This window comes from Nuphar pumila, chromosome 1 (assembly GCF_984573655.1).
Source record: "Nuphar pumila chromosome 1, dmNupPumi1.hap1.1, whole genome shotgun sequence".
Classification (NCBI taxonomy): domain Eukaryota; kingdom Viridiplantae; phylum Streptophyta; class Magnoliopsida; order Nymphaeales; family Nymphaeaceae; genus Nuphar; species Nuphar pumila.
Window position 1 is genome coordinate 26426986 of NC_143249.1, and position 13841 is coordinate 26440826.

Below are 13841 nucleotides of genomic sequence, written 5' to 3' on the forward strand. Positions count from 1 at the left end.
ACTGCCAAGATATTACTCCAACGCTTCTGCTTATATACAGGCTCGTCCCTCTCGCAGGTTAAAGGTAGGGCTGGAAAATGAAATGAACGGCGCTTGTGGTTCAGCTCGTAAAAAGCTCGTTCAAACTTGTAAAATAAGTTCGGCAAGCCAAACACGAACAATCAATGTTCGGCTGGGATCGGCTCATATACCCTTGTTAATTAATAAGAAATACATTTTACATATATTTGATATCATAGAATGTGTTTGGCCTGCAAGCAATAAGTTTAGAGTTCAAAACCTATTGCTCACAAGTTTGAAACAATTATTTATTTCGTAAACAAACCACTTCAAGGTTGGCTTAATAGGTCTGGGGACCAAATTCTATTATTTTCAACTCCGAGAAAATAATATCCTTTTGTAAATGAGCTGGCTCGTTTAACTTGGGCTCTTCATGAGTTCAAGCTCCAACATAAAAAATGAACTGATCTTGAACACCCTCTGTTAAGCGAGTCCGAATAGAGTGCAATCGCATGGCACAAATTTTGTGCATTAAGCACTTGATCGCCATCCATCAGGCATCAAGATAGAGGGTGATCAGGTGCTTAAGCACGGATATTTTTGCAATCTTATTGCACCTGATCTTTAGCTCATTTACCAGCCCTATTTAAACACCTTTAGTGCCAAAGTAAGTCCTGATGATTGGATGGACAGCAATGCTACAGATCTTGATTCCTCCGCCTGCTGTCATGTCGGATATGACATTATATTCCATCACCACCACACATCTCACTTGATGGAGGTGCGCGTGGGCCTCACTCTCACGCATGTGGGATGTCTGTTAGGGATTTTATATACCCGGCTACTGGTTATATACATCTCCGAGGGTTATTTTTCTTTCCTCCACTCGTGTTCTGGTCCAACTTTCCATTAGTTCTTATTTACCTTACGTTCTTGGGATCTTTATTTCTTGTCAAATCTTGTTAGAAGACATTTTTTGCCAAACTTTAATTTCTGAAAAAAATTATTATAAGAAAAGAGAAGAGTGGGAGAGATTAAAAAAAAAAACAAGAATAAAAGACAAAAAGAAGAAAATAGTCTCCACATGCCCATCACCAAAGTGTTAACACTTGTATAAATGAAGGGAAGATTTGCAGCGGAAGCCGCCTCCCACAGGATCTGCAGAGCGTGATATTCGTTTGTCATATTATGCACAAGGAGTTGTTTGGATTGCAGCCATGATCGGGGATAAGGATGAACTCCATGAACACGAACAGGACATGGTGATGCCTGGTTTTAGGTTTCACCCAACGGAAGAGGAACTGGTCGAGTTCTATTTGCGTCGAAAGGTGGAAGGGAAGCGCTTTAATGTGGAGCTCATAACCTTCGTCGACCTCTACCGCTACGATCCGTGGGAACTTCCAGGTTCAATTTCAGTTATCACTGTCACAGCCGTGTCTTATTTTATCTGCTCTCTCGCTTTCCTAATTTCCCTACCCCAGTTTTGAGGGAATCCATTCTATTATTTTCTGTCCTATTTCTCTCTACCCTTATGCTGGTGCGTGATTCTTTTTAATTTCCTTCTTTTTTTCTTGCACCCAACCGTTTGCTTTGTTTCTCTGAGAAATAAAAAGGAACTAAGTAGGCCTCTCTCTCTCTCTCTCTCTCTCTCTCTCTCTCTCTCTCTCTCTCTCTCTCTCTCTCTCTCTCAGCGTTGGCGGCCATTGGGGAGAAGGAGTGGTTCTTCTACGTGCCGAGAGATCGCAAGTACCGAAATGGGGACAGGCCGAACAGGGTGACGACATCAGGCTACTGGAAGGCCACGGGCGCAGACAGAATGATCCGCAACGAAAACCTAAAGCCAATCGGCCTCAAGAAGACGCTCGTCTTCTACTCGGGGAAGGCTCCTAAAGGCATCCGCTCCACTTGGATCATGAACGAGTACCGATTGCCGCACCACGAAACCGAGAGGTTGCAGAAGGTCCGTACAAATCAATCGCCCCCTCTCCTTGTTGACGTATAATAACCACAAGACCATGGCAGGAAAGTCTGAGGCAAATTAATTAAACTGTTTTGCTTCGTGTTGCAGGCCGAAATCTCTCTTTGCCGCGTGTACAAGCGACCGGGAGGCGAGGATCGCGTGCAGACTCCCTTGGGCTTGTCATCGTCCAGGTTATCTTTCAAAAAGATTGCACCGGGGAGTTATAAGGAGAATATCGCATCCGATAAAAAGGAGGGGATGGGGAAGCATCGAATCGTAGGAGGTGGAGGAGTTGCTGCTTCTATTGTTTCTAATGCTACCGGAACGGATGTTGCCACTGCTACTACTCGAAGCTTACCTGCCCACGAGACGACGTTGTTGTCTTGTCATCAAGTTGGCCATCAAAGCTTTGGCGGTACAATTTCTCACGTCGATCGGCTAATAGCAACAACAGCAGCAAGGCATCGAGACCGACGCGAGGAGGAGGGTGGTAATGGTGCGCCGGCTCTCCTGTTGCAGCAGAAGCTGGCGGGAGAGATTAATGGCCTATCGTTTCCTCTCGTTCCTACGGCAATCGGCGGCATAGAATTGATTACCTCCTCTTGCCCTCCAACGGCCACCTTGGTAGAAGAAGATATGCGTAGATTAGTGGAGTTCCATCACCAGTACCAAGGAAATATCAACGCTTATCCTAATACTACACCTCATTTCCACGCTTCCCATGCCCAAGTAGCATCACCACCCAACACTCTCCCCAATTCCTTGTCAAGCCTGACAGAGAACCTCTGGGGTTGGAATCCCATTCCGGACAACGAGAGGGATTATCGATTCAGGGGTTAAATAGAAATCTCTCTCTCTCTCTCTCTCTCTGTGCGTGAGTAAATTCACAAATATTGTTAGTATGATCGATGAATGTACGACTAGTTGCTTTTCTGACAACAAAATAGAGCTAAAGACTGGAAAACGAATTTGATTATGCAACTCTTTTGTTCTGAGATCGGTTGACAGCATTATACACCTTTGGGATGAATGGTGCATGAATATTTCAGGACGTATATAGCGAATGTGTCAGTTGACACAAGCTAAAAAATGGCAAATGGCTGCTGTGTATGTTTCCCTAAGGTTGTTGATCAAGGGGGCTCAGTTTTGTGGTATCATAATCAAAGGTATGGAATTCATCTTGAGGATTATATTCAGGCAATGCATGTGTGTGTGTGTGGTCTCCTTCACAAGTCAGTGGGTAATTCTCACACAGCTCGTTTCACTTTTTCTTGTTAATTCTTCCCCAGGTTCAGGTTCCGAATGCTGAAGATTAAATGACAATGTGTTTGATTATACTGACAAAAGTGGCGAGCTCAGGTAAGGAAGGATAACACCAGCATGTTTATACCCGATATGGTTTGCCTCCATCGAGAATTTCAATTTCTGGCCGCTGCTTTTATCAAATAATTTCGCTGAATTTCTGATTAATCAACGTTCTTACTCGTGTTTAAAACTTTCAAGTGGAAGGGCATCTGGCTAATCGAGAAGGTTAATCAACGTGTTGCTTCACGTATTTATCAACTAATAATCATGTGTATATTGCTTTGAATGTCTTTTTGCCCTCATTTCTATCATGTACTTGGTTCCATAGTTACCGGAAGCCGTTTGCTATATGAGGAGGCTAGCTTCTCTAGAAGTATGCTTGGGAAGCAGGAAACTCCTCGACTCCATGAAACGAGAGAGGCTTTGGAAAACCAACTTCTAAAATATGAGAAACCAGCTGCTCTTTAGTGGGAAGCTTGTTTCCCAATTTGATTCTCCCTAGCTTTTCCCTCAGTTCTTATTTTTTATATTAAAAAATAATATTTTTTCTTGTTTCTCTTCGCAATAGACTTGCAGGCAGTATAGAACAGTTGATTGTATATTGCTTTCTACTTGTTTTCATGTTATTTTTTAATTTCTTCTATGCTCCGACTTCATATTGCTTGCTATGGGTTTCCTTTTAGTTTCTCATGCGCTTCCTTAATCGCTTCACAACCATATCCCTCTTCTTGCAGCAAACTGTTTTTTGACACTCTCTTCACCGCTAATGCTTCACACAATTCAAAAAAAGATCATTTAAAATTGTAAACCAAACCTAAAATATTGAACTCATCAAACCGTAAGCAAACGAGAGGAAAGATAAACTCTCTATTAGTGAGTACTTTAAAGGAAATGTACTAATATTTTGTACTCCACACAGAGTTCATGATTTCATTTGGAATTTCCTGCTCAATAGTAGAATGCAGCTTGTTCTGAGTGGTTGTGGTCTCAATTTCAAGGAACCTCACAAACATTGCAGCATTGCAATATTTTTTAAGATGTTCAACTCATTGAACAAGAAACAAAGGAATAATAAATTCTATATTGATAATTACTTAAGGCGTTGCTTGGGAGCCTTGAATCAGAAGTTTGCAGTTTCCCCCAATGCTTTTATGCTCTTTGTTGTTTGGGAGTAGCGGTGTTGCCAAAAAACTGCAATGGGAATGGAGTTGGCACCATTCAAAAGACAATGTTTTTGGCAACTCCATCCTCAACATCACATTTTGGAAGCAGATGAAAATGATATTTCAATCTCAATATGAGGCTCACAAACAAAGCCTAAGAGAAATTAGTAATGTTTTGTACTGTGGACTTAATGTTGATTTGATTTAGAATTTGTGACGATTGGTAGGATGAAGCTTTTCTTTATAATAGAAAAATGTCTGTGCACAGGTACACGTAAAAGGGGAAAAAAGAAAAGTGCCTAGAGGTACCAACGGCCCCTTGTCTGGTAGCTAGTGCACGTCACCTTGTGTTGGGACGTTGCAAGTTCAAAACCCAAGGGTGAGGTTGTATAACGGATGGGGGTCTGCCTAACCCTAGCTTGCCTATCAAAAGAAAAAAAGAGAGGAGAGAATATTGAGAGAGACATGGATGGAGGGTGTTTATTAGAATTGGCCAAAAGAATGAAAAGAGAGGAAGTGGCATTTCGTTAATGATGCCCAAATGTTTAGGTGGAAGATAATAACTATTTGTATTTGATTGTGATCACTGATGGGGAATATATTTTATTACATTATGTCATTTAAAAGCCTTCTTATTACCTAATTACCTATTAGCTTCACAGCTCTAATGTAACAACCAATCTTTTTTACTTTGTTAGGCTAAACAGTTTAGCATTTTAGGTCCATCCACTAGGGTTTTCTCCGTCATTAGCATGTGGGTTCTACCAGATCTAGAAGAGCAGCATCTCCAATGTTTTGGGTGTTGCTTGATCTGGAGAGAGGTGTGGAGGCATCTAATCATGCTAGGTGGGCTCATGTTGCTGAATGCACTCCCTTTGCATCTTCTCCTTTGAGTGACCTCCACTACAAGAAAATCATGGATTAGCGACGGACTATATCCATCGCTTATCCGTCGCTAAACTGTTTAGCGACGGATTAGCGATGGATAGAGGCCATCACGAATTTTTGCTCGCTAATTAGCGAAAAAACTTATCTGTCGTTAATTTCGTCGCTAATTTGCGACAGTTTAGCGACGGACATTATCCGTCGTTAAACTGTCGCTAATTTTTTTTTTAAAAAAAAATTGATCCCTGTCGGGCGGTATTCTGGCAGCAATAAGCCGGACTTATACCGCGCCCGATAGGCATTGCACAGAACGATCGCTCTGCCTCATCGCCGGACTTGTATCGTCCTCCGTGAACTGGTGCTCTTCGGCGTCGCCGTCCTTCGTGAACCAACATCGTCGTCCTCCGTGAACCGGCGTCACCGTCCTCCGTAAACTGTCCTCCGTGAACCGGCGTCGCCGTCCTCCGTGAACCGGCATGCTCTCCGGCATCGGCGTCGGCGTCCTTCGTGAACCGGCGTCGTCATCCTCTGTGAACCGGCATCGCCGTCCTCCGTGAACCGGCGTCGTCGTCCTCCGTGAACCGGCGTCGTCGTCCTCCGTGAACCGGCGTCGCCGTCCTCCAGCGATCACTCTGCATCATCGCCGTCCACCATGAACTGACTTGCGATCACTCTGCATCATCGAAGTCGGTTTAAATCGAGCACGGTCGATTTAAATTTCGAATTGGGAGAGAGGGAAAATTTTGTGCTCATTTTAAATAAAAAAATTGTGAGGGATTTAGCGAGAAAATTTTTCCGTCGCTAATTAGCGATGGTAGCGACGGAAAAATTCCCTCGCAAAAATGTTTTCTTGTATTGAGAATTAGCGACGAAAAAATTGTTGTCGTTATTCTGTCGCTAATTAGCGACAGATTAGCGATGAAACAACTTTCATCGTTAATCCGTCGCTACTTAGTGACGGATTCATGAAGAAAGTTTTCTCTAGCTAATCTGTCGCAATTTTGCGACGGAAAAAATCCATCGCAAATTTCCGTCGCTAATTAACTGTTTTCCTGTAGTGCTCCTTAATGGGTTTGATCATGGTTGCAAGGAAGATGGTGAAGGTAGAGTTCGTCGTTGGGCTGATATTGTTAGTGTATTACCTTTACCTCCAAACCTTAAACTGCCTCCGCCCTATGGATGAAGATGATGAAAGTAAATCTATTCACTTTCCCCCAAGCATACTGTGAAAAAAGGAAAAAAGAATTTTTCTTTTTCATTAGTTTGCAAATGGGATGGGAAATTAATGGTGCATGATTTTTCAAAAATATGATAACATGCACAACCCAAAACCAGGCACACAATGAAGACACACATAACTCAAACACAGAAACACATGGTTTTTATGTAGTTCAGTCTTAATTGACCTACGTCAATGAATTTTCTCTCTCTCTACTTTACATTGCAGAGAGGCGGAGGGAGTCGCTCTTTATTTATAGAGTCAAGTACATGTCCACATTTAGAGATGTCTCTCAAGAAGTTCAACCTCTCTAGAATACATCCAGTCTTGAAAAGCTTACAAGATTGGCCTTTAGAATTTTCATTGGATATAATCCTTTCATTAACAAGAGTCTTCTTCATGCATGACTCGACGTTGGAATAGAACTCTTCCTCTTTGGACTCCAATGTTAGATCTGCATCTGGATCTTAGTTTGGAGTAGGATTTGGATAACTCATCTTAACACACCCCCTCAAGACAATTTCCATGTGATTGAGCTTGTCTTTGAAGGAACCAAACTTAAGTCCGAAAAGAGGCCCGGTGAGAATATCAACATCTTGATCTTGAGAAATAATGAACTAAACATTAATTTCTCCTTTAGAGATCGTCTCCTAAACAAAATGGTTGTCAATCTCAATGTGTTTAATTCTGACATAAAATACTAAATTTGTAGCAAGATATGTGCCTCCCAAATTATCACACCACAGGATTTGAGTTTCACATAAAAAAATATTGATCTCTACCAATAACTGCTCGAGCCAAAGAAGCTTCAAAATTTTCCTTGCAAAAGCTTTGTATCCAGCTTCAGTACTTGACTTGGCAACTGTATGTTGTTTAGTTGAGCTATAAGACAAGAGGTTGGACCTCATATAAGTAAGATAATCACCTATTGATTTTAGATAATCAGGACATCTTACCCAATCAACATCAGAGAAAGCAAACAAGCAAATATTAGGAGATTTCTTGATTTTAAGTCCCAGATTTATAGTCTCCTTGAGGTATCTTAAGATTCTTTTGACATCCATCCAATGGTTATGATTTGGTTCATGCATAAACTGACATGCTTTGTTTACTGCAAAGGCTATATCAAGCCTACTAAACGTGACATATTACAGGACACCAACAACAGTTTTGTACTGGGTAGCATATTCAAATAACGATTTATCATATCTAGATAGAGTAACATTTATCACATATGGAGTTACAGCTAGTTTACAATCTGTCATCCCTGTTCTGACTAAAAGATCTAGTATATATTTTATCTACCACAAAATGATTTCTTATGGCCCATGAATCACTTCCATTCCAAGAAAATAATCCAGAGGACCTAGGTCTTTGATAGAAAATTCACTGTTTCAAGCTTGAATAACATGTTTATTATTGTCATATGAATTTTCTGACACAATGATGTCATCAACATATACTAAAACAAACTTATTTATATCATTATTATGGCAGATAAAAAGTTATGGGTCAGCTTTAGATTTAACAAAACCCAGTTTTTCCAAATAAAATCACAATCTTTTAAACCATGTGCAAGCAAATTGTTTTAAACCATATAGAGCATGATTAAGTCTGCACACAAAATTATTGTGGTTCTTGTCTTCATATCCTGGTGTCTGGGACATATAAACTTCCTCCTTCAAGCTGCCATGAAGGAAATCAGTATTCACATCCAATTGATGTATATGACATCCAAACTGACAACTATGGATATAGTCAACTCCTTCCTATTGACTATAGCTTTTGGCAACAAGACATGCTTTATATCTAGTAATGGAATTATCAACATGTTTCTTGATTTTATAGATTCATTTACATCCAACAATGTTATATGTTTTGTCAAGAGGAACAAGGGTCCAAGTTTAGTTTTGGTGAAAGGCCTTGATTTCTTCTTATATGACTTGACACAATTTTAGTTCAAGTTTTGCTTGGTTAAAAGAATTTGGTTCTTGTTTTTCTTGGCTCATCTCAATGAAAAGAACTATGAGATATTTCGACCCAAAGAATAATTGTGGTTTCAATGTCCAATCTTGAGACCGAGTGACCATGTGATGAGATCTTAGTGAAGTTTGGTTTAAAAGGTCAACAACAAGATTTAAACCGGAGGGCGCAAGACTTACAGTCATATGGGGTCCACTAGGTTGACCTAAATAATTGGACTCAGTAGGAGTTGGGTTTTCTAGTTCATGAATTTCAGGTTCAATTGGGTTATCATATTCTATGATGATGTCATTCTCTAGAATTTAAAGGTGGGAGGATTCATGTAACATATTTGATTGAGGGATTTCATGAAGTGATGTGAGATTAGGTAATAGTGTAGGACTATTGAGCATAGTGACAAATATCGCGATATTTACAAAATTCTCACAAAAATGCCTACAACGGTTTCACTCATATGGTAGGGCGACTTGTGAATGCTACCAAGTGGACATGACGTTATAAGTTTAAAAGCTAGGTCCCTTACCGCAAGGTCAAAGCTGGGTGTACTCCCCAGTAGGTAAGGGAGACCTAGAGAGTTTTACCAACCTGAGGCCAACCAATATGCAGCAGGTGAAAGGTTTTTTTTTCTTGAATTATCCAAGTCAGAACCGTATATATAAAGAGCATTGGAACATAGTTAGATGTGATTCCAACCGACTCATTTTATATATTCTATAGAGAAACTCATGTAGTTGACCCATGTCTTGTGGATCCAGTGTCAAATAAGGTTGGATGACATCTGGATTTGTAACTCTACCACGTGATTTTAGTCAGATACGGATCTGGAACTAAACCCACTCATAAAAAGTTGGTTCTAGTATCGGTTCAAACCAGATCATACCCGGATCAAACCCATTTGTAACCCTAGACGCTGTTAGTGGCTTTTCAGAAGTGGACACTCATCCGCCAGGTGGCAAAGTAGGTATCATCCAATTAGCAATCAAACTCATTGATGTTTGGGTTTCTTCATAAACCAGACATTTTTGTTTAACCATTATTCAGTTAAGATAAAAATGTCATATATAAGAATTTTTTTGTATATTTAGAAACACAAATATCTAAGTGTTATTATTATCATTATTTTTAACATGCAGCTTGGTTTGGATTGTTTTGATCGTCGCAATTTAAAACTCCACGAGTAGCCTCCCCCTACCCACCAGAGAGAGTTATTCAATGGCTTGAGCCATCCTTTGATCATGTTCATTGTAATCACAATCACCATATAAACGTTGTAATTGTATGATTATTTTTTGTTGTTTTTGCTTTAATTTTTTTGGATAATTCAAGAAAAAAAACCCTTTCACCCGCTGCATATTGATTGGCCTCAGGTTGGTGAAACCCTCTAGGTCTCCCTTACCTACTGGGGAGTACACCCAGCTTTGACCTTGTGGTGAGGGACCTAGCTTTTAAACTTATAATGTCCCATCAACTTGGTAGCATTCATAAGTCGCCCTACCAGATGAGTGAAACCGTTGTAGGCATTTTGGCCTTGAATCTTGTGAAACTTGAGTTTTGTTATTGGATATAATGATAAATGCCTGAATTCCTCTCACATATCCAAACCATTCATCGAGGACTTTCGCAAAGACTTCTCGCTTTGACATCAACATGCCTCCTTGTGCATAACATATTTTATCATCTTCAATCTCCATAGATTGCATTTTGTTTTGCACATCGATGATATATAATCGATTATCAATAACTAATGATAATGTACAAAATAGATTGAATGAATGTGGCACTACAAAATGTGAGTTACTTATATACACTACAACAGAGCAGTAGATTAGCGACGACCACCTTCCGTCGCTAATCCGTCGCTAATCCGTCGCTAACCATGTTAGCGACGGATTAGCGACAACGCGGCGACAGTATGCTTACGTCGCGAATATTTCGACGCTAACTGGCGACGGAATAATTCCGTCGCCAAGTCCGTCGCTAATTGCGACGGAATAACGAGCGCTATATTCCGTCGCCAATCCGCCGGTACTAAACGGCGACCACGGCGTGGCGACGGATTTAATTCCGTCGCTAAGCCGTCGCTAGATTAATATGAATAGCGACGGAATCATCCGTCGCTAATCCGTCGCAAAAACGAAAAAAAATCAAAAAAAATTTATTTAAAAATTAATTACGGAGAACTGTACAATTTATATTTCCTGTACAATTTATATTTCCTGTAAATAAAAAACAAACCACACAAAAAAATTCATATAACAAGTATCTATAATAATTAATCGTTCCACCTTAAAACTAAGAAGTTTAATTATTTACAATTCAACAATTACAATTAGGAAAAATAAAAAAAATAGAACTTCTTCAACACAGTCCTCTAATCATCGCCAAGATTTTGTGCGTCTTCTTGTTCATTGTCTTTATCTGTCCCTTCAGCTCCACTACCCTGATTATCGCTAGCAGCCTACACAAGAAAAGAACAGTCAGTATTGATAAACAAAATATAATGAAATAAATTACACACTATATGTGATTCTATCATGTGCTCATGTGTGATCTAAGGCAATAAAAAAACTCTATATGTGATTCTATCATGCTCATATGTGTGCTAAGGCAGTCAAAAAATTGAATATGTGATTATAGCATGTTCATATGTGTTCTAAGGCATATAAAAAAACTCTATATGTGATTCTACCATGCTCAGATGTGCTTTAAGGCAAGCAAAAAACTATATATGTGATTCGATCATGCTCGTATGTGTGCTAAGGCAGTAAAAAAATTGAATATGTGAATATAGCATGCTCATATGTGCTCTAAGGCAGGCAAAGCCAAAAATTTTATATGTGATTCTATCATAAATGATATATAACATGTTCATATGTGTTCTAAGGCAGTTAAAAAACTCTATATGTTATTATAGCATGTTCATATGTGTGCTAAGGCAGTCAAAAAACAGAATATGTGATTATAATATGCTCATATGTGTTCTTAGGCAGTAAAAAAACTGAATATGTGATTATAGCATGCTTATGTGTTCTAATGCAATCAAAAAAACTTTATATGTGATTCTATCATGCTCATATGTGCTCTAAGACAGACAAAAAGTTAAATATATATATATGTGATTCTATCATGCTCATATGTGTGCTAAGGCAGTAAAAAAATTGAATATGTGATTATAGCATGTTCATATGTGTTCTAAGGCATCTAGAAAAACTCTATATGTGATTCTACCATGCTCAGATGTGCTTTAAGATAGTCAAAAAAACTATATATGTGATTATACCTGAGAGGGACCTGGAATCGAAGATCCCCTATCCTGAACAGCGGCCTTGATCTCATTTCGGAGAAAGGGGGCGACGGTGTATTGGAAGTAGTTATTCAGTGATTCATTAATGATCTCGCGTACATCATCACCGGAAAGAATAGTCGGCTGCTTGGAGCTTATGTCGGCGCAAGAAGTTGGTGAGCCGTAACTGGAAGAACCAATAACTGGTGAAGTGTTCATATTACTCCCAAACCCGAACACGCGACCTTTTTTGGGTTCACCTGCTGCAGTCACCCATGCTGTAAGATCAAATGATGGATGCTGAGTAGCGTCTTCACCATATCGCTCTACCATTTGTTGCTCATATGCCTCCTACAAAATAATGTTTAAAGTATTCATTAATAATTAATGATAACATTATGATGACTTGCATATATATTGCAATGATTATTAATAGAATTAATACATACCGTTGTCGTTCTCGCCTTCTCTGATACGAAGACTCCCGTGGTCTTCCGTTTATGTGTTTCTACAAACACATCCTTATATGGTACACTGCCTCCTTTTTCTGCTTCCTGCGAAGTTAAATGACAAAAGATTTAGTACACAAATTTGCAACTATACTTATAAAATTAATATTATATATTGATGAGTTACCATTTTCTTTAGGTGGCTCCCAAATGTCTTAGATCCACCTGTGTGTAGATGGGCTTCGGGCATCTTCGATCGATTTTGTGAAGCCTTCGCAGAGCGATTTTTAAATGCATCTCCCGCCCACATATCGCACATTTCATCCCAGTAATCTCTCCTGATAGTAATAGGACCATGGCCCTTCCACAGTAATGGATCATCTACTACGCCAGATGCTTTTTTTGCTGCAGTCTTCATAGTGTGCAGCATGTCTGCAAATCGATTGGCAGCCACCTTCTGCCACACCTTCCTTGCATCATTTTCTTCCACCGTAGTTGCAAAGCGATTCGAAGCCTACAAATATTTTCAGAAAGTTAGTAGACATTGCTTAAATAAATTAAATATGAAACACATTAACTATGAGGAACAACTGTATACCATGAATGAGGACCACAATCTGTCTAATACCTCCTTTGGGTACTCTTTCCATTGAGCAACTGGTCCTGGTAGATGTTGAAGAAGTGAATTCCTAATCTTCCGTACTACTTCTTGTGGCTCAAACCTCGTGCTGCACATGAATTGTTACACAGTAAATATCAATATAAAATATTTAAAAGATATGCAATAATTGAAAACAAAATACTTACGGTCGATTATCGATATACACTATTCGAATGAGTCTTCTTGTGCCAGCCTGTGAAGACCCTGTTTCCTGTGTTGGCTGTTGACTTGTGCGATCAACTGGTGTAGGTGGGTCGTATACAGGCGCAACATCATTTGTAAAAAAATACACACCAAGTTCTCAGAATGTGCATTTGAACTAATCAAGCATCTAATTAGTTATATGATATACCTATCACAGGAGCCCGTGAAGATGAAGGTTGAGCCTGGCTACTACTGGATGAGCGACCACTATAACCTCCACGAACCATATTCTAACAAATAACATATGTCATATAATACATTCAAATAATTCACATCAAGTATTACAATGCATTCAAGTCATTCACATCAAGCATTGCAATGCATTCAAATAATTCAAATCATTGACATCAAGTATTGCACTAATTCAAATCATTCGTTAATTGCATAAATTATAATACATTCAGATAAATTACAATGCATTCGAATCATTCGTATCAAGTATTACAATACATTGAAATAAAATTTTTAATCATTCACACCAAGTATTGCAATACAACTCACATCAAGTATTACAATGCATTTAAATAGAGGTTTATAGTATAAGATTTTTTTCACTAGCTTGAGAATTCTTCCTCGTCACTAGTTTGACTTTCTTCTTCTTCTTCTTCTTCTTCTTCTTCTTCTTCATTGTTTGCCCATCCACTTGGTACATCATTTGGATCACATTCCTCTATGAATGTTTCATCAGCCAATGGAGATATGACATGCATATCATGCGCAACATCGTGA

The 13841-nt window shown here is 39.3% G+C and overlaps 2 protein-coding genes across 2 annotated transcripts; one reads left to right on the top strand and one right to left on the bottom strand.

Moving 5' to 3' along the window:
* Window positions 1–1127: 1127 nt before the first annotated feature.
* LOC149848452 (uncharacterized) lies at window positions 1128–2954 on the top strand. The gene is made up of 3 exons (XM_090011586.1): window positions 1128–1404; window positions 1692–1960; window positions 2069–2954. Exons 1-3 carry the CDS (start codon window positions 1218–1220, stop codon window positions 2798–2800), a joined length of 1188 nt encoding a protein of 395 aa, XP_089867712.1. The 5' UTR covers window positions 1128–1217; the 3' UTR covers window positions 2801–2954.
* Window positions 2955–10709: 7755 nt separating this feature from the next.
* On the bottom strand, window positions 10710–12051 carry LOC149848453 (uncharacterized). The gene is made up of 2 exons (XM_090011597.1): window positions 11796–12051; window positions 10710–10973 (listed from the first exon to the last, which is right to left on the bottom strand). Exons 1-2 carry the CDS (start codon window positions 12015–12017, stop codon window positions 10887–10889), a joined length of 309 nt encoding a protein of 102 aa, XP_089867723.1. The 5' UTR covers window positions 12018–12051; the 3' UTR covers window positions 10710–10886.
* Window positions 12052–13841: the final 1790 nt, after the last annotated feature.

Coding starts and splice junctions, on each gene's coding strand:
- LOC149848452 (XM_090011586.1), top strand. CDS start 1,218: ATGATCGGGGATAAGGATGAACTCCATGAACACGAACAGGACATGGTG. Junction 1,405..1,691: donor CGATCCGTGGGAACTTCCAG/GTTCAATTTCAG, acceptor TCTCTCTCTCAG/CGTTGGCGGCCATTGGGGAG. Junction 1,961..2,068: donor AAACCGAGAGGTTGCAGAAG/GTCCGTACAAAT, acceptor TTCGTGTTGCAG/GCCGAAATCTCTCTTTGCCG.
- LOC149848453 (XM_090011597.1), bottom strand. CDS start 12,017: ATGAACACTTCACCAGTTATTGGTTCTTCCAGTTACGGCTCACCAACT. Junction 10,974..11,795: donor CGATTCCAGGTCCCTCTCAG/GTATAATCACAT, acceptor TTTCTTGTGTAG/GCTGCTAGCGATAATCAGGG.